The 24593-nt window shown below is 36.0% G+C and overlaps 1 protein-coding gene across 1 annotated transcript in view; it reads right to left on the reverse strand.

Annotated features, from left to right (window-relative positions):
* Positions 1-24593, reverse strand: part of TTN (titin) — a 274143-nt gene that overhangs the window by 95127 nt on the left and 154423 nt on the right. Inside the window, exons 169-196 of the mRNA XM_008567052.1 lie at positions 23411-23524; positions 21991-22059; positions 19691-19771; positions 18731-18805; positions 18007-18099; positions 17513-17575; positions 17172-17261; positions 15239-15289; positions 14283-14684; positions 13850-14128; positions 13340-13615; positions 13030-13169; positions 12593-12719; positions 12236-12499; positions 11704-11970; positions 11301-11564; positions 11073-11212; positions 10801-10927; positions 10031-10297; positions 9659-9925; positions 8520-8786; positions 8288-8427; positions 7719-7845; positions 6771-6913; positions 3494-3617; positions 2696-2962; positions 905-1002; positions 66-234 (exon numbers count right to left, since the gene is read on the reverse strand). Of these exons, the coding sequence (XP_008565274.1) occupies positions 66-234; positions 905-1002; positions 2696-2962; positions 3494-3617; positions 6771-6913; positions 7719-7845; positions 8288-8427; positions 8520-8786; positions 9659-9925; positions 10031-10297; positions 10801-10927; positions 11073-11212; positions 11301-11564; positions 11704-11970; positions 12236-12499; positions 12593-12719; positions 13030-13169; positions 13340-13615; positions 13850-14128; positions 14283-14684; positions 15239-15289; positions 17172-17261; positions 17513-17575; positions 18007-18099; positions 18731-18805; positions 19691-19771; positions 21991-22059; positions 23411-23524 (4791 nt within the window). The remainder of the gene's footprint in view (positions 1-65; positions 235-904; positions 1003-2695; positions 2963-3493; positions 3618-6770; positions 6914-7718; positions 7846-8287; positions 8428-8519; positions 8787-9658; positions 9926-10030; positions 10298-10800; positions 10928-11072; positions 11213-11300; positions 11565-11703; positions 11971-12235; positions 12500-12592; positions 12720-13029; positions 13170-13339; positions 13616-13849; positions 14129-14282; positions 14685-15238; positions 15290-17171; positions 17262-17512; positions 17576-18006; positions 18100-18730; positions 18806-19690; positions 19772-21990; positions 22060-23410; positions 23525-24593) is intronic.

The following is a 24593-nucleotide window of genomic DNA, read 5'->3' on the forward strand; positions in this document are numbered from 1 at the left end:
AAACTGAAAATTATTATTTCTTCCCAACACATACACTTCTTTCTGCAAACAAAGACTTCACTTACCCAGGACTGTAAGCATGCCAGAAGTTCTTGCTGTTTTTACTTCACAGGAATATTCTGCTTCATCATCCAGGAGACATTTGTTGATAACAAGAATGCGCACTGCTCCCTTGGATATGATGTCATATTTTTTGCCCTTTTTAATTTCAGCACCATCTTTAAACCATTGAACCTATATTTAGATAGACAGATTTATTTATCAGTTTTCTTGTTTTTTCACATGAGTGTCCCTAAGAGAATCTGTGATCCTGAGTTTTTCTGAAAGCATCCAACAAGACTTTATAGTAAGTAGAAGGACCAAGGTGGTAGATGCAAATATAAGCAAACCCAAAAAGCAAGAACAAACTAACCAAGTACTGTTTAGTAAGCTGCTGTGATACTATTATCAATTATTAAAAATAATGGGATCATATAAGTTTAGAGCTATATAGAGCCTTAGACATCATGCAGACCAACTCCTTTAATGTGTAAACCAAGACTCAATTCTGAAGGAACTTACCAATGGCAGTTAATGGAAACCAGAAGTACTTAGTTGAGACATATGAAATTACTGATATTTGACTGTTTTTGATCTAAGAAAACAGCAATTTCATATGGTTCAAACTAATAATATCTAAATCTTCTGATTGTGAGTCCAGTGTTTTTCAAGTAATAGTAAATGAATAATACTAAAAAGAGAACAATTAAATCAAGTACATATTTCATACTAAAATAATCTTTAATCTAAAAGTAAAGTGATGAACAGAGAAAGGTTTGATTAATTTATTTTTCCACTTTTGCTAGGCCAAAAGTAAATATAAAGTTATTTGGCAATACAAGACAACAGGTATACAATCACAGACCTTAGCATTTTCCCGGGAAATTTCACATTCAAACCGAGCCATTTCTTTTTCTTTAACTTGAAGATCGGTGAGTGGTCTTAAGAATTCCACATGAGGTGCTGTAAGAGAATGTCATCAGAATTCAAAACGGGGTTACTGGAAATTCGTTCTGCCATTAGTACGGTATACATTAAGAAAAGTGGCTCTTTTGCCTGGCCTTTATATCTTAATAGGTACAAATGACTTTGAAATCACTTGGAGCTGCCATTCAGGTTTGATGCATTACTTTTTTATATTTGTAGTTTACATAAAATTATGTGACATACTATATGTCCAACTAATGTGCATATATATACATATGTACACACACACTAGAGAGCCATCTCAGTTCTTTTGAATGATAGCTGGAAGAAAAATCTTCATTGGTAATGCGTCAGAGTTGAAAGATATTGTCAAAGGAAACACCAGTAGCAAAGAAACATTATCTTATTTAAGGCAGCCAGCATAGTCTTTGAGAAATTAGCAGAATTCACTGATAATACAGCTGGAATCACTATGGCCAGCCTTGTTTATGGCTAAGAGGCCAGAATCTGTAATTGAAATCATATACATTTGGCACTTTTTTTTAATCAGCTTCAAAGACATCACATAAAAGTCAGGCATAAAATCTATTAGTGCGACAAAGCAATGTGTTTTGCATGGGAGGGAGATTTGTTTTTTTATTTCTGTTGTTTTATCTCCAGAATTAATTTAGCCCAGGTATAGGATCTGGGAGCTACCCTCTTTCCCTCCCTTCTTTCAGAGCTCCTTGGGAGTCCTTTCCAAGATGACCTTTCTTGATCAATGAGATTCTGGGACAAATGCTGGCTAATAGGCTGGAGGGTATGCTCACTCAGCTGAGCCTTCTTGGAGTGGAGGTAGATGACAAGGGGAAGAAGAGTAGCTACTCTGACATAAGCTAAAGCAGAGCAGCCGCAGAGTGAAAACAACAACACAGTACAAGATGCATGAAGTACAAAGCCACTAGGCTGTAGCTGTTGACAGACGGGAAGCAACTAAACCAAACAAACATATATTGCACAAAAATATGCACTGAAAGATGTCATCACTGGACAAATGGATGAATGAAACAAATGAGCTAGCATGAGGCATTTTGAAAAAAGATGTTATATTTTTCACCAGAGGAAGAAGTAATGCTAAGAACCATTAGAACTCTCTTCATTCAAAGAATCCAGGACTCAAAGAATCCAGGCCTCACTCCATCTTCTTGTCCATTCTTATTCTCAGAGATCGAATTATGTAAATGGGCTTTATGATGTGATAGCAGACCTCTAGTATGCTCCTATTCAAGAGGAAATTTCATGCTCATTTCTAGTTGTTCCCCACGCTTGAAAATTCATTTTCTTTCCACATGGAAATCACTTTCACTTTCTTTTAAAAATCTGTATTCCCGCCATATCTTTTTTATTCAGTTTCTTCTCATTCATATCAGGATATTCATACAGTAGGCTTACCCCATGTAGACAAAGAGCACATCAGCTCACTACTCAGTGAGGGAAAAGAAGCCTAGTGAAAAGTGATTGATCTGTCTTTTATCAGACCAGATATACAGCATAAGGACTTTTCTTTCTTTCATTCTTTTTTTTCTTTTCCTTTCTTTTTTTTTTTTTTTTATCACATAAGGGATCAGATTAGGTCAGTATTGATACTATAAGTTGCCAAGAAATGCAGTTAGGCCGTGAAGGACATGCAAAAAGTGTTTTTTTGTTATCAAAGAGTTGCAAATGAAAAGTCCGGTGTAAGAATACTTACGCACGACATTCAGGTTACAGGAAGTCTTAAAATCCTTAGCATCGCAAGTGTATGTTTTAATATCCTCTGGGGTACAGTTGTGTATAATAAGTTTTCTGACCCTGCCATCAGCAACAATCTCATATTTCTTGCTTTTGAGGATTTCTGTGCCATTTTTGAACCATTTCACTTTAGCATTTTCTCTGGATACTTCACACTCCAATACTGCAGTGGCTTCCTCTTCAACTGTCTGGTCCTCAAGAGGCTTAGTGAATTCAACTGGGGGCTCTGAAAGAATCATACTCATTAGCCAAGGAATTTCTCCTTTCCTTCTCCAAGAGTTTCTGTACCTCCTCTACATTCCTCTGCTATTTCCAGGGCTTTTTCTGTTCTAAGTTTCGTTTGTAAGTTTTGATTCCACTGAGATGTTTTCCTCTAATAATGATATGTTATCATTGTTTGTATGTACAGAGGAAAATTGTTTTAAAAACTATGAAACATCAAGAAAAAAATAGCCAACTCTTGGTTAATAAAATGATGGATACCTGGTTTGATAATTCTTCCTCCAGCTGTTTTTTGAACTAATAGAGTGTGCAATAAAAACAATACAAACAAAAAGAGGAAGTAAACTCTTTGCTAGTCAATTTCAACTCTTAAAAAAAAAAACAGTCCATGAAGTATTTTGTTAGGCCAAAAAGTAAAATTAGGCTTTTGGATAGTTGGTTGATTTTAATGACCTATAGTACTCATCATGTAAAGATAATTGAGAGTTGGCATTATTTATGAGCTTCTGCATTATACATGTAGCCTTATAGTTACCTTTCACAAAGAGGTTGGCTTGAGTTTTGAAATCTTTTGCTGTTAGCTGTACTTCCCCAGCATCTTCTAACTTTACATCCCTCAGGGTAAGTGTATGAACTCTTCCTTCTGAACGTGGAACCACCTAGTTGTTTTTGAAAAAAGTATAGTTTAAGAATATATGAAACAGCAATCCAATATATAAGTGCATTTAATTCATTTGGTAAATGGTTTAAAATAGTGCTTTTCAAGTGTTTTATAATAATATAAAGTTATTCATATAACTACCTTAAGAATTGAGAAAAGCCAAAAAACATAAGAAGAAAAAATGAACAGAAGAGGGTAATTAAGATATGCCCTGCCCTAGGAACACAGCTACTTATTCAAGGACTTGTGCTTGAATGGGAAAAGAGTTGTTTTTTAATGACATTTCAATATAAATTTTAAATATAAATTCTGGACTGTGATTTATGGCTGTCTTAATAAGTGTCACAGTTTCTAACCCACCCACAGATGTATGAGTATCTTATCTATTAACATGTTGTTTTATCATCTGAATTCCACTAAGGCTACTCTAGAATATGCTCTTTCACCAAGTCTATTCCTCAGAACACAGTGGTTCTCAATAAACAGCTTGTATACAATGTACATCGACTATGGTAAAAGAAAAAAAAAAAAGAACAACTAACAGGTACCTTATAAAAATAAACCAATAAAATGAATGCTGAGGATTTTGTGGTAGATTATGTAAGAATAATGTTAGAGATTATTCTTTTAAAAATATTAACTTATATTGGAAGCAATTGCTATAATACAATATGCATTGTGACTATGCTCAACTGTAAATGTTTAAATACAAAATTGGGCTGGTCTATTAGCTCAGTTGATTAGAGCACCACTCTGTAACACCAAGGTCAAGGGTTCAGATCTCCTTACTGTCCAGCTGCCAAAAACCCCCACAAAATTATCAAAGGCCATTTAGGATTTAGCAGTCCTTCCTTGGAGTGATGGCCAAAAAAAAAAAAAAGCCAAACATAACTCAGATTTCTTTTCCCGTTTTCTATTCCTGTAGCCTGTTTTTATTTGGTTCATGTTGTAGTTTTGAAGGCTACCGTTTTTAGAATGTTGAGATTAAAGTCCTGAATCGAATTGACAAGAGCAAGTTTCTTCAGATAGATTTCATTTAAACAAAACCTCTAAAATGTTATAAAATGACTTTTATTACTTCACAGTTTATATTTAATTTCTTTTTGAAAAGAGACAGTTAAGTATTTTAAGAGTAAGTTCATAAAAGGCAGAAGTATTTTGCATGACTGGAGTAAAGGTTTAAAATTCCTTTGCAAGGAAAGACACAAAGGGGCCCTGTAGAATTATAGTAAGATGATCACCCTCAAAATTTTAGTGATAATAAGACTTTTTTTTTTTGAGAAAAAGAAATGTGAATAAGATTTTTAGTAGTCTACTTTTAAATTAAAATAGCACAGTTTTTACATTAGAACTGAGACTAATATTTTAATAAAAAGCTCTTAATTTGAGCAAAAGATATCTAGTAGCAAAAGAATTAATATAATTTGTCTTTCAGCTGTGTTTCTGTATACAAATCATGAATTTACAGATGTAGAAAGGATCTTGAAAAATCAACCAATTCTCTGCCTTTAGACATGAAGTTAATCAAACCACACTTAACAGAGAAAAATGTGTTTGTTTGTTTTTTTTTTTCCCTTTTTGTCTTTTTTCGTGTCCGGCAATGGATCGCAACCCTCAGGGTCGCGCCCGTACCAGATCGGGACCGGCAACGGGATCGCAACCCTCGGTGTTGCTCCCGCACCTCGCTCAGCCAGTGAGCGGGACCCGGTCTGTACATGGGATCCGAACCCTCGGCGGGAGCGCCACCGCACTCCCAAGTGGCGCACTGGGCCGGCCCCGAAAAATGTGTATTTTTAAAAGAATAAGCTTGAGGGTAGAGTTACCCCTAACACCCAGTTCAGTATTTAGAAGACCTCACTGTAAGGAAGGTTTACTGATGTGTAACTTCATTCTCATGCTGCAATTTGAACGTACTGCTGCTTTTTCTAGTCAGTAAAAAAGGAGACCAACTGGTCATTACTGCTGTATAACAGGCAGACCTTATCTGTCAGATAACTGTTATCAAATTATGCTTTAATCACTTTGGCAGAATACTGGTTTTTTGTTTGTTTTAGAGCAGTTACTCAAAGGCATTTCTTTCTAATACTTCAATCAACTTTGTGGCTCTGTTGAACTTAATCTCTTTTTAATTATATTCCTTTAAGTCTTCAAAGTTTGATTTGTATTGAAGTCTTGACACCACACTCAATGTTATTTCTGAAATACTGGGGAAAAAATGCCATAGAACAATGTACTTTCTGCACATTATTTCCAACCCATGCTGGACATTTTCTATATATTTTATTTCAAGAATTCAAACTTAATGGTGAATTATCAAGGTAATTTAAACACATACATTGTTTTTGGTAGGCAAAAGATACAGGTTGATCTAGGCAAATTGTATTTTGGGCTTCTCCAAATAATCACCTCAGTTTTTACTTAACGGGTAAAATCTTGGGCATACACAATGTTAGTCAAAGCTAACACTGGGAGCTGGTTATTTACCAGAACTTCTTTAAGTGTGTTCATTCATACATATATGAATGTGGATAACCACTGCACCCTTCCTTTTTGTCAGTACCACTAGTCGCACTTTAAATAGTCCGCTTGCATTCCAGAATTTACACAGCCCAAAGCACTTGAGGGCTAAAAATAGCTTTCGAGAAATGCTTGAAGAGTAAATCTGCCCAGAAGTTATCTCCACTGCTTGACCAACTGCCTGACCAACTGCCTGAAATGGAATTTCAATCTTCTCCTCTTAATTCCCTTATATGCAAAACACTAGATAGCATGGACAGAATTAGTCTTAAAAGTCAAAGTGCACTTTTATTGCAGAGCATCCAATCAGAAAGCCTTTTTGATACTATCTGTCTTCTGGTTAATCAAGCCATCATTGATAGCTAATGATTGCTGTTTCTTCAAAAAACTAAAACTTGTTCATACTTTAAATTTTTACTTCTATTTCCATAAGAATACTGTCTGGTTAAACCCAACAAAAATCTGAAAAATCCACTCTACCATTTCAGCAGTTACCAGGCTAGAGGAAGGAGGAGGAAGGGAAAGGCAGAGGAGGGGACACTAGAAAGAGCAAAGAACATGGAACATGTAAGTGAAGGTGGAGGAACCCGGGAGAGAAAGGAGGGGAAGCCAAGGCAACCATACGCCTTTTTACCTTATCGCTGGGCTCTAGTTTCTTCCCTTTGAGATACCATTCCACTGGGATATCCTCATAAGAGAGCTCGCAGTCGAAGGTTGCTGTTTCCCCTGCAGTCACGGTGACATCCTTTAGAGGCCTCAGAAGACCAATGATTCGTGCTTTGCGAGTGGAAAGAAACAGCTTTGTGTTACTCATTTTGTAATTCCAAAAGAATAAATGCAGACTTAGTTATTAATCGCCATAGTTGTTTTATTCAAGAAGGAAAGAGCCACAGGACTGGCCACTATTTTAACTCCCATGTGAACGTGGCCCCATGGTGCAGAGAAGAGGAGAGCTGGTAGCCTGAGAGCGGATATTTGGAGGGGCCCTTTCGTTTGGATGTACAATGTCAGTGAGAAATCTGCGCTGCATCTGTCTCTCTTCCAGGCGTCAAGTTCCTCTTGCTGCATAAGTATGTGACTTCCAAAATAACTAAGACTCTGATTGGAAGAGGAGAAGGGGCCCTCAATCACAGAGCCTGTCCATATCCATCAAGCACTTTACACCTTCCAAAAATGTTAGCCCAGTGCTCCCCTCCTCTCTTCTTAAGTCTGAAATACCCACGCAGCAAAGTTTTTCTTTATGGTGCTACAATGGTAGAGTCACTTCAGGGATGTGATCTTTAAGGGTTCTGAGTTGGGTTCTTATTGTATGTATATACACTTTTAATGAAAGGATTACAAAGTAGGAAAATGTGACTTGCTAAATTTTCTTTGGTTCAAATGGGAGGTCAATGAAATTTCCTAATCTTTAGAATTTGAATCACTTCTGTATTGGGATGTCAAAGAAGTAAATATAAGAAAGCTCATTTTTGTACTTTAATAACATTTTCTAATTAATGAAGTAATTCCAATTAATTTCACTCATATTCATTTTTGGCAAAAGTGTATGTTTAATTCTCAACAAAAAACACAGAATACTTACGCTTAACTCGAAGGTGGGCACTAGATTTAACATTGGCAGCTTGGAAGTCCACCCCGCCAGTCTGGTCCAGGCGGCAGTTGTGTAAAATAAGGGAGTGGATTTTGCCTTCTTCCTTAATCTCACAGTCCTGTACCAAAAAAGAGAAAAAGTTTCATAGGAAATAATTTTCTTTGAGATTTTTTCCTAAGGATAGAATATCCTAATTAAAGGAATGCTACAGAGAAACAATGACAGGACTTCAACTTTGAGTTTTTTTTTTTTTTTTTTTTTGTGAAGTAAAGCATACAGGTACTATCAAGGAAGCAACATTTATTTTAGCTGTATAATTCTGAACCTACTAGCAGCATCGCAGAATATGTACAACCTATACCCACTGTGCTAGATCAAAAATAATGCCACTGTGCCTGTCCGAATCCATTTGTAGACACTAATATCTCTCTTTGGCTTAAGGTCTGATAGAGAACCTGATAGCATATTTTAAATGTCCTGCATACACTCTGACTGTTCACCTGTCCTTTTCTATTTCACATAGCTCCTTTGGGTGTTGACAAGTTCAGAAATAGCCTTACAGGTGTTTGGAGTAGTGCCTCTCCCTTGAGTTTCCAGTTGGCATGGATATCATCTTCAGAGATTTCAGTTTCAAAGTGGGCCGTCTCCGTCTCCATCACCTCCACACTGTGCAGGGGTCGCACCAGTTTAATTTCCCGATCTAGAAAAGTGAAGTAATCAGCAAGTGTTATTAGCCTCTGGCACAAATAACACCAATGGCTTAAAGAAAAAAACTCATGGAAATTTCCTTACCCTCAATGTCAAGCTTTCCGGAGGTCTTATCTGTCCCACAGTCACAGGTGTACTGTCCAATATCTGATTTCAGGGCTTTCTTTAGGATTAGCATACGCTTCTTACCATCTGCCTTAATAGCAACATTTTTGGATGGCTTTATTTCCTCCCCATCCTTAAACCATTTCACTGGTGCATCAGCTTTGCTAATTTCACACTGTAGAACCACTTCATCTTTCTCTATGCCAGTGTAATCTTGAAGCTTTCCTGTAAAGTATGGGTCTCCCTCTGCAAGTAAAGTATAAGTGAAAAAATGTCGTTAACCATCTAGGGAAATGACAATCTCTCGGAAAGTTTAAGAGGCAGCTCACAGAGTTCCGTGTACATTTTAAAATTTTATGAAGTATTCAATCATTTAACATGTTTATGTTCAAAACTTCTCTAAATAGTAAGTTATAGTTGGTTGAAAGAGAATCAATGCATGAGATTTATTAGTACCTAATTCATCTATATTATATTTTGAAGTGTTTTATTAACAGCAATTTAAAAGACGCTATAAAATTTATCTTCTAAAATATTTGTATGTTTCTCCTTTACTTGGCTAAATTTCTAATTTCTTAGCAACTCTATTATATCTTGTTTACCTTTAAGCTTTCAGATTTGCATTATTATTTTTTCTTAATCAATTAATAGTTGGCCTTCAATAGTGTCTATATATGCTAGACTTCATATTTAAGCTTCTTGATATTCAGGGGCTAAGAAAAACAATGAGGCTTATTCATGTAAACTCTGTGTTACCTGCTCTTACTACAAACTTGAACAACATTTCTCTGAAATAATTTTGATAAAGCGAAGAGATAGGAAGTATTTATATATTCCTATTTTAAACATGACAGGGCTTAATAATTAATTAAGAGTTTTAATTTTGATTTTAACCGGCTATTTTGAGGGCCTAAGCTACAATCTTCATTACTTTAAAGTCCTCATATTTTTAGGTAAAAAGCTTTTAGAAATAAGCCTGATAACAAATGTGATAGCCTCTTAAGGACCAGGGCTGCTTTCATGCAATATAACACTTAGAAGACTATTTCATATAATAGATACTGCACAAATTTCTGCTGGATTTAATGCAGTAAAATTAAATTTAAAAAAGCACCTACCAAGCACAGTGAGTTTAGCTTCTGAACTTAACCCCATAGCTTCTACTTTAACTTGGGAAGTATCATCAATCGACAGGTCTTTAAATGTGATTGAATGAGTTTTCCCTTCATCGTGCATTGAGACAAATCTGCTGGTGTGTAGGCGCTGGTCGTTCTTGAACCACTTAACTCGGATGTTATCATGGGACAGCTCCACAGTAAACACAGCACTTTCCCTCTCTTTGGCTGTTACATCCTTGAGGGGAGTGAGGAATTTGAGCCGGATTCCTATCAAGAAAAAATATCTTATTAATTCCAGCCCTTAAAGAGGATATATAAAAATACAAAAAGGAGGAAAAAAATAGGGATGACCTATCTGCTAAAACTATTTACCTTCAATGATCAGTTTGCCACTTGTGTGCTTATCCTCAGCTTCAAACATGTATTTTGCTTCATCTTCAAAAGCAGCTGACTTGATCACCAGTGAATGCTTAGTGCCGTCCTTTATAAGCTCTACTTTGTCATCCCCTGTGATTTCCTGGGTTCCTTTGAGCCAACGGAATGTTTTGGGTTCCCTTGATACTTCACACTCAAACTTAGCCTGGTCCTTCTCAAAGACTTTAATGTCACTGAGAGGTGTGATGAAGATAAGTGGCAATTCTGAAAGAAGAGGACAGAATATGCTTCCGGGGGGGGGGGGGGGGGGGGGGGGGGGGGGGGGGGGGGGGGGGGGGGGGGGGGGGGGGGGGGGGGGGGGGGGGGGGGGGGGGGGGGGGGGGGGGGGGGGGGGGGGGGGGGGGGGGGGGGGGGGGGGGGGGGGGGGGGGGGGGGGGGGGGGGGGGGGGGGGGGGGGGGGGGGGGGGGGGGGGGGGGGGGGGGGGGGGGGGGGGGGGGGGGGGGGGGGGGGGGGGGGGGGGGGGGGGGGGGGGGGGGGGGGGGGGGGGGGGGGGGGGGGGGGGGGGGGGGGGGGGGGGGGGGGGGGGGGGGGGGGGGGGGGGGGGGGGGGGGGGGGGGGGGGGGGGGGGGGGGGGGGGGGGGGGGGGGGGGGGGGGGGGGGGGGGGGGGGGGGGGGGGGGGGGGGGGGGGGGGGGGGGGGGGGGGGGGGGGGGGGGGGGGGGGGGGGGGGGGGGGGGGGGGGGGGGGGGGGGGGGGGGGGAGCGTACCTTTCACTTTCAGATTGGCTGCAGATTTCACATTGGCAGCCTGGAAGGAAACCTCTCCTGTCATAGGTAGCTGACAGTTATAAAGGACCAGAATATGCTTCTTCCCATCTTCAATGATTTCACAGTCCTGTTTGGAGTGAGGGTTAGAAGGAAAGAAAGAACATGATTTGCGTAAATCGTTATTCCTACAAATCATCAGGAGATGTCATACCTTTTTTCATTCTAAACAACCAAGCAACACTCCCTTGTATGATCAGCTCATCTTGACTTACAGGGGAAGCAGTCAAAGGCTCTCCTTTTAACTTCCACTGGCCATGAACATCGGGTTCAGAAAGTTCAATTTCAAAGCGAGCCGTTTCACCAACAAACACTTCTACTCCATACAGAGGCTTTTCCACTTTTATTAGTCGAGCTGAAATTATACAAAGTTTTGTTAGTATGACTGAGCAAATAAACTGCAGGTTCAGATAGGGTAAATGTTAAATTTTTGAGCAACTCACCCTCAACATTAACATTTGCTTTTGTCTTGTCTGTGCCACAGTCACACATATATTCGCCCTTATCTTTGAGTTCAGCCTTCTTGATTTTTAAGATGCGGCGCAGGCCATCGGACTTAATAGAATGTTTGGGTGAAGGTAAAATCTCTTCACCATCTTTGAACCATTTCACAGGCACATCTTTGCTCACTTCACACTTCAGAATAATCTCATCCTTCTCGACTCCGGTTTTGTCATGTAATTTCACAGTGAAGTAAGGATCAGCCTCTGTAAACGACATTCAGCATATAATCAGAAGAACGTGCAAACTAATGTTTATTGAAGAGTGACAGGTTGTAAAATACTTAATTCCTACCCACTCCCACCACTCAGAACCTGGCTATGTGGTTATAGTTGGTTGCATTACCTAAGACCTTTAGTTGTGCTGTGGAGCTCAGGTTCTTTACTTGAGCTTTTATCTGAGATATATCGTCCAGTGTCACTTCTCTCATTTCCAGTTTGTGAGTCTTGCCCTCAGAAGACATGAGTACTGTTCTGGTTGTGTGGAGTTTGGTATCATTTTTGAACCAGACTACATGCATTTTTTCATGAGAAAGTTCACAGACAAAAGTTGCTGTTTGACCTTCTTTCACCGTTTGATCTTCAAGAGGTGTCATGAATTTCAGTCTTATACCTGCAATGCAAACACAGATAATATGCTTAGAAACACAATGTACCTTCTGAAAGATTCCACTCTAACCTGCCTGGGTGAAAGGGACCCATTTCACAAAATGGAATTCCATTAAAAATATTAAGGGGTTGTTTTGGTGACACTGTGAAAGTAAATTAGTGATGTTGATTGTCACTTACAGCTTCTAGAACTTGATGTTCTATCCGTAAAGTCACTTACTTGTGTGCCTACCTATGGGATGTTACAGTCAGATCTTGTCAGCTCTTACCTGTAACAAATAAGCGTGCTGAGGACTTCTTGCCGTCCACCTCAGCAGTATAGACCCCTTCATCATCAAATTGAGAGTCATTGATAACAAGAATGTGTTTCTTCCCATCAGCAATGATATCAAATTTGTCAGATGCCTTGATTATATCAGGTCCTTTAGACCATATAACATTTGCCTCTCGGGTAAGGACACATTCAAATCGAGCCTGTCGCCTTTCTGGAACAGTGACATCCTTCAGGGGCACAGCAAAGTCAAGTTCGATTTCTGAAAATCAAACATTGAGAATGAGGTTTTTCAGAATGCAGAGGGATGTGAAATGAAGTGGGGCTCACTGCAGGAATTCTAAAAGCCCCATACCTTTTACTGTCAGAATGGCAGTTGTAATTGCATTAAGTGCCTGGTAGAGGACTTCACCAGCTTGGTCCAGTTTGACTTTGTGCAAAGTTAGGAAGCGTTTTCCACCTTCTGCTTTGATTTCACAAGTCTGAAAAATAATAGTTTTAGTTAGCATTTGAAGGAGTTGAATTCCCTAGAGGAGGAATGTTTCAGACATAGATTTCCATAGAGTTTAAAAAATTATCACTAATAAAAGTAAGTAATCATCTCCTCCTATCATAAAATTTTACAAAAACTGTCCAACTTGTTCAAAAATAGTGCATCAAATTCCTTCCTTTCATTGAGACTTTAGGAGCCCAAAGTAACTGCATTATTATTAAACCAAATCTGAATGTCAAACCTGAATATAGAATATAATTATTTTATATGACTAACAACCTAAAATAAAAAATACTCACAGGTGAGGGCCTTAGAAGTTCTCCCTTCAGTTTCCATTGTCCAGGAATGTCTGCCTCTGAGATTTCTGCATCAAAGCTTGCACTTTCTTTCTCATAAATGGTAACATCCTCTATTGGTTTAAGCAGTTCAACTTCACGATCTGTATTGGTCAGGGATGAAGTAACATAATGCTTTAAACAATCTAACACTGCTTTGCTTTGGATGTTTGTGTGTGTGTGTGTGTGTGTGTGTGTGTGTGTGTGTGTGTGTGATTTTGCCTTAAGCATATACAAAACTTATCTTTCAGAATAAAAGGTAAGATTTTTATACCTCCAAGTGTCAGTTTTGCAGGGTATCTTTTCCCTTCAATTTCCACTGCATATTCATCAATATCTTCTGGCATAGCATTCTTAATTTTGAGGAATAGATGGTTTCCTTCTTTCAATATTTCAGTCTTTTCAGTTGGTTCCATGGGGATTTCATCATACCCTTTGAACCACTTAATGTTTGGAGTATCCTTTGCTATATGACAGGTGAAAACAGCTGTTCCCTTGGGTTTCACATGCTGATCTCGTATAGGTTTCACCAGCCAATCTCTAATGATTTCTGTATTAAAATGAGGTCAGAAAAATGATTATGACCTGAACAAGTAATATAAATAACTTAAATTTCAGAAATAGAGAAAATTTTGCAAAGTTGGACATAGTCTGTTATGATATATTGATATTTCCCGCATAGATAAAGTCCAAGACTTCTGATATTCTGATACTGGGAAACTAAGTACTTCCACTTTTTTCATATAATAATGAGTAGAACAAAATTTTGCAGCAAAGTACTAACCTACTACTTTTACGCAAGATGAACATTCCAGGTTGTTGGCGTTTTCCACAGTAACTGTGTATGTCCCGGCATCAGTGTCATCGGCATCATTGATGGTCAGGGCCCGCAGCAAGCCAATGACACCTGGCACAACTCGGCCAGGTTTCTCCACCACGATCTTGCCGTCCTTCCTCCAGACCACATCACGCTCTTTGTTTAATTCACAGCTCAAGTACAATGGCTGTCCTTTGACCACTGTGACTTCCTCTTCTAGCGTTTTTACAAAACGCACAGGAAGTTCTGAGGAGAATTTCAGTATACATTTCAATACATACAATATTTTCAATGAAATAAACCTTGCAAATAAGAGGTTTTGTCTAAAATTACAATAAAAGTTGCTCAGGTTTTTATATTAAAGTTTAATGAAGATCATGTTGAGAAGACTGGAAATTACCTTCTACAATAAGTTTAGCTGTGGAGGTCTTTTCTTTATTTCCCAAACGTAAAACACAGGTGTATTCACCAGCATCAGAGAGTTGAACATCAATGATATGCAGCTTTCTGTCTTTACCATCTGCGATAAACCTATGCTTTGGGCTCTCGCGGATATTACTACCGTCTTTCATCCAGCTTGTAACTGCAGTGGAAGGGGAGACTAAGCATTCAAAGATTGCTGAAGAGCCAACGAACTCTGATTCGGTCAACACGATGTCTTTGATTTCTTTCACAAACTTCAGTGGCACAGCCTTTAGCTGGTAGGTGAATGGAGCTTCATCAGGAGGTTTCTCCCCACCACTTCCTGGCCTTAACTTTTTCCTTTCCAATTCTATTGGCGAAGGAGTCTTTTTGGCTACACCTAATTAAAAGTAAACAAAAAGTTGATTTGGCATCTCCATAGGAGTCAGAATGTGCATACTTGGTTGCCTGCTGCATGAAACCAGCCATAAAGCAATTAGAAGACAAGACAAGAAAATGAAAGCCCAGGCAATTGAAAGGTCGATTTTATTTATACTGCCTTGTTTCAGACAGGAAAATGAGACGGCGTAAGGAATCCATGAATAATAAATGCTCGTCATTTTCCCAAGTTGTAATTCTTAGTATAAAATATCCAGATGAATGTCTAATTATTTTATCTGTCATGTATAAATATCACACATATGAAAAATGATGCTAGGAACATATAGGATTCATTGTGCTAAAATATAGTTTGTTACATATATAATACCCACTTGAATGATATTAGAGGTATATTATTTGGAATATTAGAAGACACGTGCTAGTTTTAGCAGAATCAATTAGAAATATTAAAGATAGTTATAAAATTTTGACAAGTTTTCCCCCTTGAATGTAAAGTTTGGGAATTCAGAGAGAGAAAGTTGACAATATAAGTACAAGGGAAAAGAATCTCACCTTTGATGGGACCTTTTGGCTTGGCAGGCTCCTCCTTAGGTGCTTTGGCTTCTGAAATAAAAAGAAAACTCAGCATTTTAATAGTTTTCAGACTTATTTCATGCTTAATAGTAAACTGTGTGGGGTAAGGCATGCTCTTTATTATAAATACTAATGCATAAAGAGAAGTTGGTTTCATTTATATGACTTCTATGGAAAATATTTTGATATTTCCAAGAAGGCATATTCTGAGATTGATGTGACCAAGATAAATTGCCAACATATTTAGGATTAAAAAATTCTTTAGAAAGTGCCTTTCTTTTCTTCCCATTTCTGGAAGGCCTACTGCTGCCTTCGAGAAAAGTGGAAGAGAGTAAAGGCACTTCTACTCTTCTTTGTGAAGAGTTTTGCTCTTGCCTAGCTATGCAAAGTATTTTATATGTTTACATATGTATTGGTTAGGTGAAACAAGGAAATAAGTTTTTGTCAACAAGGAATCAGTGTAGGAAAAAGGGAAATGGCCCAGAAGTTAGCAAAAGCTTTTTTTGTGTGTGTGTTTAAGCTGAGCAGACAAACAAATCCAGGGAAGACTAAGGGGAAAAAAAGAATCTATGTGCCATATATATATGGCTTCCTTTGAAGATTTTTCTTAGTGAACTAAGTCAGAAGCAAGAGAGTTCCTATATTTAGAGTTTAATTCAATTATTAATGGCGGGACAGAATAACATGTAGAACCTGTTCTTCAGCCTCTGGATAAGTGAGAATAGCTTTATTTTTACACATACTTAATTAGCTCAATGGCAGTTCATCATCTTTTTCTGAATTAATAAAGGCACCACAAAGAAGTTATACAAATTTAAAAGTTAGAATAATGTCCAAATTATAAACATCAATGAAAAATATAACATAAATATCAAAAGTTAAACTACAGTCAAAAGAACATAGTATATTTTTTATGTCATTAAACATAATAAAAACTTAAATATCTTGAGATAATTTTAAATAAAAATTTTTCTAAATTTCTAAGTAATTATTATATAATATGTAATATATAGGTATGTAAGTATAAATATAAAATAGATATATAAATGTATAATAGTTAATAACTATTTAAATGATTTAGTTAACAATCTAAATAAATAGCATAAGTATTTTCCTAAATAATTTTAAATAAAAATGTAAAGAAATTAAGTAATTTGCTAAAGGTCAAATAGTTATGACATGTATTTTTCAATAATTTGTAATTATACATCAAATCATTTTTGGTTTTAAAATGATCACGTAGGTGCTGAACTACTACAACTAATAAGCACCTTAAGTTTGGACTTGAGGTATTTATACCATTAAGTTAGTAGATTTAAGAAAATTATTGTTGATCTAAATCTTTATATATATTTAAAGGCTGAACTATGCAGCCTTTTTTTCTTTTTCTTTTTTATTGTAGTAAAATCTACTTTACATAAAATTTACCATTTTAACCATTTTAAGCGTATAATTCAGCTGCATTCAGTATATTCACAATATTGTGCAACCATCAATGCTATCCATTAACAGAACTTTTTCATTATCCCAATATATAGTCTTTTTAAAAAGGAGAAATGATTGCTATAGGATACAAGGGAAATTTGAAACCCCATGGGATTCCTATATGTTTGTCCTTAAAGGCTGTCTGTCTGTCTCCTTCGTTTTCATCAACCCTAAACATATTCGTTACTTAATTCCAAAAGCATATGAAAGAAATGGTGCATTACAGGAATGTACATTCCAATCCAAACACAAGAACCCACTGGGTGGGAGATTAGGGAGGTAAAGGATATCGATGAAAAAAACGTAAGAATTTACCATAAACCCCACAGTTGAAATGATGCTTATGTTTCAACATAAAGAGAGTTTGAATTTTAATCAAGTTTGAATACATTTAGGACTAGCAAAAAGAAAACTACAGGATAGATACCTGCTTTCTTTCCAACCACTGGCACTGTTACTGGGGCAGCGATGGGGGTGGGTATGGGCTCCATGGGAGGAGGCTTGATCGTTTTCACCTCTGTGGAGAGATGGCCGTTGCATTAATATATCCATTTGTCACTTCCTAAAATCTTATTTGGTGGCCTATTTGCCTTTTCTGAGGCAACTTTGAAATCTTGAAATAACTAGTTTTTCAGAGAATAATACATTTGAGGCATTAGGAATCATTTGATGCATACTGACTTTCACTCACTTTTTCTTATTAACTGCACATTATTTGTGTGAAGCATAGAGGAATATGCTGTTGACATTAAGGTTAAGCTTGCTAACCTGGTTCAGGCTTTAGTTTCGGTTCAGGTCCAGGCAGAGGTATTGCTGGCTTAATTTCAGGCACTAAAATAATTCACAGTAATAAACAGGTTATCACCATATTTTTGAAGTTTTTCACAGGGTCAAAACCAAAATTAAGCAGACTTAATATATCTTGGAAAATATTAGAATTTATACACAAATAGTCATAAATTGAGTATTTGATCTAAGTTTATTTTTCATTTTAAACAAAATATTTGGAAAATATAGCAAAGCAATTTTACTCGCTTTAATGTTATTTATCTCATTGCTTGTAAATACATTTTTCTAGTAATTTATTTAACAATTGGGTGACTAGCCAATTGCCCAGGAGAATGAAATGGTAAAGAAAATTAAGACATGGGATAATCAGATTAAGGTCATGTGTTCATATCTTGATGCCAGTGTAATGATATTTTAAATGATACATATTTGCATTTTTAGAGACAACTAAGAAAATGCCAGTAGGTTTATACCTTTTGTTGGTTCAGGAACTTTCCTTTCTCTTTTCGTAACAGTAGCTGGAGGTACTTCATCCTCTTCAACCACTTTTGGAGGTGGTTCTGGTACTTTAAAATAATAAGATTATTTTCTAGTGTTAAGACTTGAATACTTAGAAATCAACTCATCTGCAATATCAGAACAATTCATTTTTCAAAAGCTCTACTGATGGCTTTAAAAAAATCTTACATTTTATCAATTAGCTTCTGTTTTCTTTTCTTGTCTCTGCCTCAATTTATTTTTCTTTCTTGTATTCCATCCATTTGCCCCCACCCCGATTAGCTCTGCCTTTCTAAATCACTTCTGTAATAGTTCCCAATAGTTATACTCTTTGACAACAGGCTAATTGTAAAAATCAACCCACTTAAATGTCCCCAAATTTTATGGAACATCTGCTAACACTCTCCCATGAAGCGATTCTGTAGCCACCTAGATTAAATATTTCAGTCATTTCCACTGGAAGAACTTAAGTGGCAAAGTAATAATAATAAGGAAGTGTAGGGAATTACATGAATGGATTTGAGAATTACTATAAAAATATTTAAACAGAAAGCAGACAATGGAAAACACAGACTACATCACAGATGAAATATGAAGCTATGTTTACATTTAACTTCATTTATGTTTACAAAATAAACCTTTTGTTGAATGTCCCTTTCGTTAAAATATAATTTCACAAATTATCACTGAGATTCCTACCTGCAGGTTTTTTAATTTTTTCTACTTTTTTAGGTTCTACTTTAGGTTCTTCTTCTTCAGATCTCTTTCTTAGAACTTTAAAGACAAAAAGGTTTATATGTAAACCAAGACAAACTAATGAAGATGTTGAATAAGCTTGACAAATGCAAATAATGTACAAAGCAGGAAAAATGAAAAGCATGCAACCTAGTGCCCTGAGAAATTAGCATTTCCACTAAAAATGCCTTAAAAAAATGAAAGGTTGTTAGGTTAATTAGAATAGCCCTCAGAGTCACTTTACATCTCTCCAGGTAGAGTCTATTCAGAGACAAGTCTGTGGCAGAAATGGCTTTAACATAAAATGAATAATTTGAATAGCAACAAATTCTAATAACAATTTAATGTTGTAATTTAATGAGAAATATAGTGTTTAAATAAGAAGTATAAAGTTTACTTAAGTGGAGATATCATAGCCTAGAAATCAGTAATCCCATGTGGAGACAAAGTTAGAACTTGATTCTTCATTTGAATATCTTGCTTCTAATTCTTTAATATTTTATTAGTGAGAAAGAAATGCTCAGTTATTTTAAAATGTCACTTATTAGTTGTGGTGATACTGTGTCACGCTTCAAGATGGAATACTGAATTTAAGTTTAAATAGTTTCAGATAAAGTATTTGATACTTTTAGTGTATTTTACAAAGTAATTTGATTATGAAACTGGCAGTCATTGTTAGTTTAGAATATTATCAATTTGGTTATGTCCATTGACATTAATGCTGTGAATGCTTACAAAATTCCTGTCTTCTTTTTAAAAAGATTTGGTAATTATAGCCTTCTTAATTTTCAATAAAAATACAAACATATTTTGATAAATAAGGAATTTAATTCAAAGAAAACAAAGGGGCAGAAACATTTTGTAAGCTTTCAAGTCATTTTTTAACGTACTTAAAGTTGATAAAACAGTTGAAGAATACTATACCGCTTTTCAGAACAACTTCTTCCTTTGGTTGAGGTTTAGGTTCAGGAAGTAATTTGCGAACTTTCTTTTCAACTCCAGGCACTTAAAAAAAATATGATTTCAAATTTTGAAGTGAATTCATATAAAAATGGAATTTCAACAAGAAGAATGTCTCATAAAATCAGCTAACTATAGTGCATCAAATAACTTTTGTTGCATGTAAATATCACAGATTTTAAAAGCAAATAACACACTTCAAGTTATTTCCTCTGCAAACATCTATATCACCTTGTGATGGAATTCAACTACGTTAACTGCATGCAAATATATTCATCTTAAACGAGTGTAGAAGGTGTTGTTCTATGCTGACTTTAAGAATCTTTCATTAAATTTTGAGGGTTCTTGACAGCACCTTTGCCCCTATATGCAACTGTAGATGGCCCAAATCTACAGTGTTATCTCTCTGACCATTAAGTACATTAAAATGATACTGGCAGGTTGTAGTGTCATCATTCAACCTTCTCCACTGATGGGAGACGAAAACCAAGGGATTCAGTTTGTGACCTTGATGTTGGAGAAGGGCCATATCTCACTTTCTGAACAGAAGTATCTTTTCTTAAGCTCTCTTAAGGAGACCTTTTTGAAATAATACTAACTTAAAATTACAGAAATATAGAATTTCAAAGCTGCTGTTAGAAACTTGTTTTTCATGAATAAGAAAATGTTCTGAAATTTAAACTAGAAGTGACCCAAGGAATTCTAAATTAATTTCCTCTTGTCTCTACAGTGAATACCAAGGATGGTGGATGATGTTAATTTACTACTGTCGTCATTTTACTACTGATGCCAATCAAAATCTAATTTAAAACATTATTTAGTTGTATCAGGTAATACATCTGTTCACTTATATGAAATCTAGATTTCTTAGATATTTCTATAAAATTTCCCATTTGGTGCTTTAAACAAGACATTGCAATTCATTAAGTTTTTTTGTTTGTTTGTTTGTTTTAATGTGGTAAAGAGTTAGGTAACTTTGCCTAACTCTTACTTCAAAAATTTAAACATACAAAAGGCAAATACACATTTCATTTTAAATAATTATTTTTTTCTAGTGACAAGTATTTTAAGTAAAAATTTCACAGTTAGACATTAAATGTTCTATCCATGATAAATAGTGCTGGCCTTCTATGCTATTTTGGAGTTATCAATGTTCTTAATGTTTATCTATTTCTATTGATCAAACCCAGAGAGAAGACCATGCATCTAATTAATGTATTTTGGGATGACATATTCTTTACTTATATAATGGACATAGTGAAAATATATCTGTGCATTTGTTTTTTCACATAATTATTTTATTTTTAAAATCTTATTGATATTTGAGACTCAGATGCACTGAGTCTCTATATGTCAAAGTCACTATATGTCATTACATGATGTTTTAATGTTTACTAGTTAATATCCGTATCATTATTTTGTTATCTCCGTTTTATGAATCAGGAAATGTATACTCATATGAGCGATTTTTTCCACAGTTCCAGAGTGATCAAGAACAGAGTCAATTTCTGGGTCTGGATGTGTTGATTACTTAAACAGAACACTGCTACCCACTAAACTTACTAGAAAAATTCATAAGTTTATTTTTAATGGATGTTTTCTAGACTTTTATGATTTGTTTATTTTTCTTTAGGGTCGAATAATAGGGAAAATACAGTTTGAAGAAATATAAATTTTGAGAAATGGCCCTCAGTGATAGTGACATTTTCTTAAACTGTGTATCTGTACACCTGAGAGAATGTCTTGGAGTCAGTGAGAAGAAAGTGAAAGGAAAGTCATGAGGAAATCCCTATGAATCATCTTAATAATATAGAAGGAAGATAAGACTTACTTTTAGTGCTTATTACACTGGTTAAAATGCCGATGTTCAGGTGAAATTCCAAAGCTTTCTACTACTAGCTTTCGGCATTTTAACATAAGGTTTATGTTAAAATGCCGAAAGCTAGTAGTAGAAAGTAATGATCAATAAAACTTGATTTTACTGATCAGTAAAATTTGATATTTTTAAGTTTAGGAAAGTGCATGAAGACAAATGTAGATGAGACAAAGATAAAAAATATCTATCCATATAATGTATGAAATTGATGGGAGCAAAGGAAGCAACACTCATGAGCCAGGACCATAAAAGCCACAAAAATACAAGAAATGAATGAGACTTCTCTGATTATTTAAAAGAGAGAGAGAAAATTCTATGGAGGCAAAAAGAGAAAGGCATCAGATGAAGGGATACTACACAGAAGTGTATTTTCCAGCCTGCAAAATACCTTTCAGAGGTGGAAGCTCCACTTTTTCTGGAACCTCAGGTTTTTCAGGAACTTTCTTCTTTGCAACAGCTTTAAAGAATATGATCTTATTTTTATTATTTGTATATTTATTTGAAGCAAATGATTAAGTTTATACTCCAAGAATTAAAACCAAGCTTTGCTTATAATCAGAAAGCATTAATAGCCAACAGCAGCCATCAAAACACATACAAGAAGCATTGAAACCATGAAAACAGATTGCAGTTTTACTTTAAAGTTGAGTAGTATATTAAAGACTGGCTGAGAAAGAAGACTATTTTTGTTCTTCCCGGGAGGAAGAGATTTTCCTTTGAGTATACATTTTACATTTAGGAGAATGTGTTTAAGTGTATGTTCTCATGGAGCATTAATCAACAGATGGGTAGCCTTTTAAGAGGTACCCACCTTTTCTTTGTCTGACTTCAAATGCTGGAAGTGCCTTCTACTGGCAAGGAGGATTGTAGTGGGGCAAGAATTACTAAAAGCAATGTCTTACTCTGGAAGGTTTGGGCTTTGTAGATGTATAGGTAAATTACAGGAAAAGTGCTTATAGAAGATTACATCTAGATTATTTTAGATTGGGAAATCTCATGATATTACAAATAAGACAACTTTTTATTGAAATAAAAAGAATATGCTTCTGCCAGTTTACTTCAGCTTTTAAAGATATTGATTTTTTAAAATTAAGTAATACTTCATCGATTCAAAGAAAAATCAAAACATAAGAAGAAAGAAGGGAAGTTTAATAATGGTAAGAGATGCTGGATATCAAATGTACTTATAACCACTCTTTCCAACTACCCTGAGAACCACCACAGAACACAATTTGTCTTTTATTAAGTTGAAACAACAACAACAAAAAGATGATCAGTAACAGGTCATTCTCATGCTGTCCTTTCATGATATATGAACACGTCAGCTATTAGACACCATAAATATATTACTTGCAATATATTTAAAAGCACATGTAATTCCTTAAGAACAAAGTTTTGGCTTTTGTATACATTTGTTACTGCAACATTAAAAATATCTTGCAAAGATTTCTTGCACATTCCACTTGTGTAAGACCCAAATACATGCATAGCAATCAGGCTCTGAAATTAGAAATCCCTTTCTCCCCATTCCACACAAAAGCAAGTTAGTTGGACAGCCCCTGCATCCAGGTGTGCAGGATGACACTAACAATGCACTTTCTGACATTTGGGGCAGCAGGCATGGCTCAACAAGGCAACCCAGGGCCCCTAGGCAACAGAAAACACACGTCTCTATGCAATCTTCACAGCACAACCAGGTCTGAAAGTCCACACTTCCAAAAGCAACACATTTCTCAGAAGCACCATTTCATATGGCTGGATAGAAGTTTGAAGAAGGCTAATAAGACTTTGGAAGTGGCATTTTATACCTTTAAGTTGGAATATTTTCTCCTTCACATCTTCCTTAGGTGGAGCAGGAGGAGGAGCTGGGGGTCTTGGTTTGAGTTTTGGTTTCTCAATAACCTTCTTTTCAGGTTCAGGTTCTTGAAAGAGTATTTCAGAAGTGTTAGTATATGTACAGGTTAGTTAGCATGTGGATATACAGTATATTTGGTAGAAACTTACATAGATACCTACATATACACATATGTATATATGTGAAGTAAAAAGTTTACTTTTTTAGATATATGATATTTGGTGTACAACATAAAACATAAAAGTGTCCAACATAAAAATACCCACACTGTACACAGATGATGAGAAATATAGCAAAGGCACCAATAAAAACAACAAAGGAAGCATCCAGACAAGCCACATTTGACATAAGATAAATAGTACAAATTACATGGACACATAAGAATGAGGCACACATTTAAAACAAAGAATGCCTTACATATAGATGCAAAAAGACTGCTATAAATATAGAACAACGTAAACCATACACATTTAAAGATGAAGAATATGATCACGAAGGTTTAAGTCCAATTAGTTGAATACCTTGTACTGGTATTTCTTCTTGCTGTGGTTCAGGTTCAAATTCTTCAGGCTCAATATACTGTTCAATTTCACGTTCTTTAAAGAATGTTGACAAAGGATATAAGATTGTAAAGTTCTTCACAAAGACTCATACAGACCTCACACCAATACAGAGACTACAGTTACAAAACCCAAAACATACAATTCATACAAATTCACTGGTACAGATAAAGAGCTAAGATTTCCCTTTTACTGTACTTGACCTTTCTGTTAACAACAAGTTTATTCCATGTATGTTGATGACAAATGAGATGACTTTTAGAATCTGATATTGGGCCATCTTTAGAGAATTCAATGAAATTATTCCAGTTTTGCCTCAGTCAACTACACCTTTTGGAATTTATAATTACTACCAAGACCAAACAAATTAAAGATTCTAATTCAAAAAATGTATAACTATTTGGAAAATAAGTCAGTCAAACACGTGCTAGAATGCTTTTGTATATAATTTCAAGAAAGAATGTCATCCTATAAATACCTTTGTATTTTTAACAGGATTTTTCAAGAGATTAAGAAAAGTATCAATATATATATGTGTACCTTCAACAGGGGGAGTCTCTTTTCTACCAATGGTTA

Source organism: Galeopterus variegatus, unplaced genomic scaffold (genome assembly GCF_000696425.1).
Source record: "Galeopterus variegatus unplaced genomic scaffold, G_variegatus-3.0.2 Scaffold287, whole genome shotgun sequence".
Lineage (NCBI taxonomy): Eukaryota > Metazoa > Chordata > Mammalia > Dermoptera > Cynocephalidae > Galeopterus > Galeopterus variegatus.